Source organism: Eurypyga helias, unplaced genomic scaffold (genome assembly GCF_000690775.1).
Source record: "Eurypyga helias isolate BGI_N326 unplaced genomic scaffold, ASM69077v1 scaffold21480, whole genome shotgun sequence".
NCBI lineage: Eukaryota > Metazoa > Chordata > Aves > Eurypygiformes > Eurypygidae > Eurypyga > Eurypyga helias.
In genome coordinates this window covers 8,174-9,944 of record NW_010226549.1, presented here as the reverse complement: position 1 = coordinate 9,944, position 1,771 = coordinate 8,174, and the positions used below count along the sequence as shown (strand labels likewise).

Sequence of the window (1,771 nt, the reverse complement as noted above, 5' to 3'; positions counted from 1 at the left end):
CTGTTCGTGGGCAGCCTAGAAGGTGACTTCTCTGGGGAAGGACTGGCACCGTCCCTGCTTGAGATGCGAGAAGTGTAACAAGACCCTGACGTCTGGAGGCCATTCAGAGGTGAGGTTTGCTGCCCAGGAGGTCCCTGTTCCCCGCAGCTACGGGCTGCAGAAGGGGTGGGATGGGCTGACGGGTTGCCAGGGGCAGTGGGGGCTGATGCTCCTTCTCTCTCCCTGCAGCACGATGGCAAGCCATACTGCAACCACCCCTGCTACGCCGCCTTGTTCGGGCCCAAAGGTAGGGTCGCTGTGGCTGGGGTTGTGGGAGGGAGGGGAGGGGGGCTGGGGGCTCCCACCTCTCGGTGAGGCGCATCCCTCCGTGCGCTCGCTGTCCCGCTGACCCCGCTCTGGCTCTCTTCCAGGGTTCGGCCGGGGAGGAGCTGAGAGCCACACGTTCAAGTAGACTTCAGGTTGGTGCCTCCCTTTGGATCTCCCCTCCTTCCTCCAGCTGCGTGGGCTGGCCAGGGTTGTCCCCCTTAGGCAAGCCAGGAAGGCAGGCACCTCTCCAGCCTGGCTGTGAGTCCCAGCCCTCCCGCTGGTGCCTGGGGAGCACCCTTCTGGGTGCCAGCTCCTCCTCTCCATCAGCCCCAAGAGACTGTCAGCACCCGCGTAGCTCCGGCAGCAGACGCCGAAGGCTTTTGCTTTGTGGCCTGTCGGCAAAGACAGGGTCTGTCCCAAAGCGCCGCTGTCCCTGGGATGTCTCTGCTCTCAGGCCAGCCTGGCTTCATCCTCCCCTCTCTTCCATCCCTCTCCAGGTCTGACGGCCAGGGTTCCCAGCACAGCCTGAAGACAGCACAAACGCACCACGACAGACATGCATTTCTCATTTTTAATTCACTCTGTACTAGACTAGCACATTAAAAGCAATAAGTAACCGAGGCTGGGGCTGGTGCGGAGAGGAGCTCTGCTCCAGACGGAGCGCTGCTGGGGTGGGGGCATTGGGACGCCCAGCCGGATAGGAAATTTGGCTGATATTGCTGAAAGCTGCGTGGAGAGGAGACCGCACCCTTCCAGCCAAAGCTCAGCCCTGCTTCTGGCACCCAGCTCTCCTGGCTGGGCCCATAGTTGTATTCTCAGTCTTTAATAAACCCAAACCGAAAGATGCTTCCCCCGCGTAGTGGCTGTGCTCTCTGTTAGGGGGTCCCGTGGGACGTGTTTGCCAAGTGCTTGCCACTTGCTTAAGAATCCCGCGTGGGCGTGGCGTCTGCATCCCGCCCCATGCCATGCGATGGCTCCATGTGCTTTCTCCCGGTGTGCGCGGGTTCCTGTCCGTGGCTGCCCAACCCAGGGGCTCCCTGAGCCATGTGGGGCAAGAGCAGCCCTCGGGGTCTGCAGGCGCCGGGGCTGAGTGGCACCCCATTGGAAGGGGGTGGTGGGTGTTGTGTTGATGCTTGCCCAGGGATTTGGTCTTCCTGGGCTCGGGGGGGGAAAGGTCCTACCCTACCCACAGCCTCGCTGGGTCTATGTCATGACATTTGCAGAAGCCTAGAGCACAATGGGTCCTGTCGTGAGCCACATCTTGCTGCCTGCGGCTGCAACGGGGTTAAAGCAGAGGCTGGACAAAGGTCTGAGACTGCTGACCCACGTCACCTCTGGCACTCAACAGCCTCCTGGCCATGTCCCAGCCTGCTGGAAAGCCGTGCCCGTGGGCAGCCCCCAGCTCTTTGCTCCTGGATCTGAGATGGCAACTTGGCAGCCCTGGTTGGGGCAGGGGGGCATCTTG

General features: G+C 61.9%; 1 protein-coding gene across 1 annotated transcript; it reads left to right on the top strand.

Annotated features, from left to right (window-relative positions):
• Nucleotides 1-19: 19 nt before the first annotated feature.
• CRIP1 (cysteine-rich protein 1 (intestinal)) lies at nt 20-451 on the top strand (the record flags this gene model as incomplete). The annotated part of the gene is made up of 3 exons (XM_010153599.1): nt 20-109; nt 229-286; nt 411-451. Coding segments are annotated over 3 exons (189 nt in total), but the record flags the coding sequence as incomplete, so codon positions are not given.
• Between the last annotated feature and the right edge of the window lie 1,320 nt (nt 452-1,771).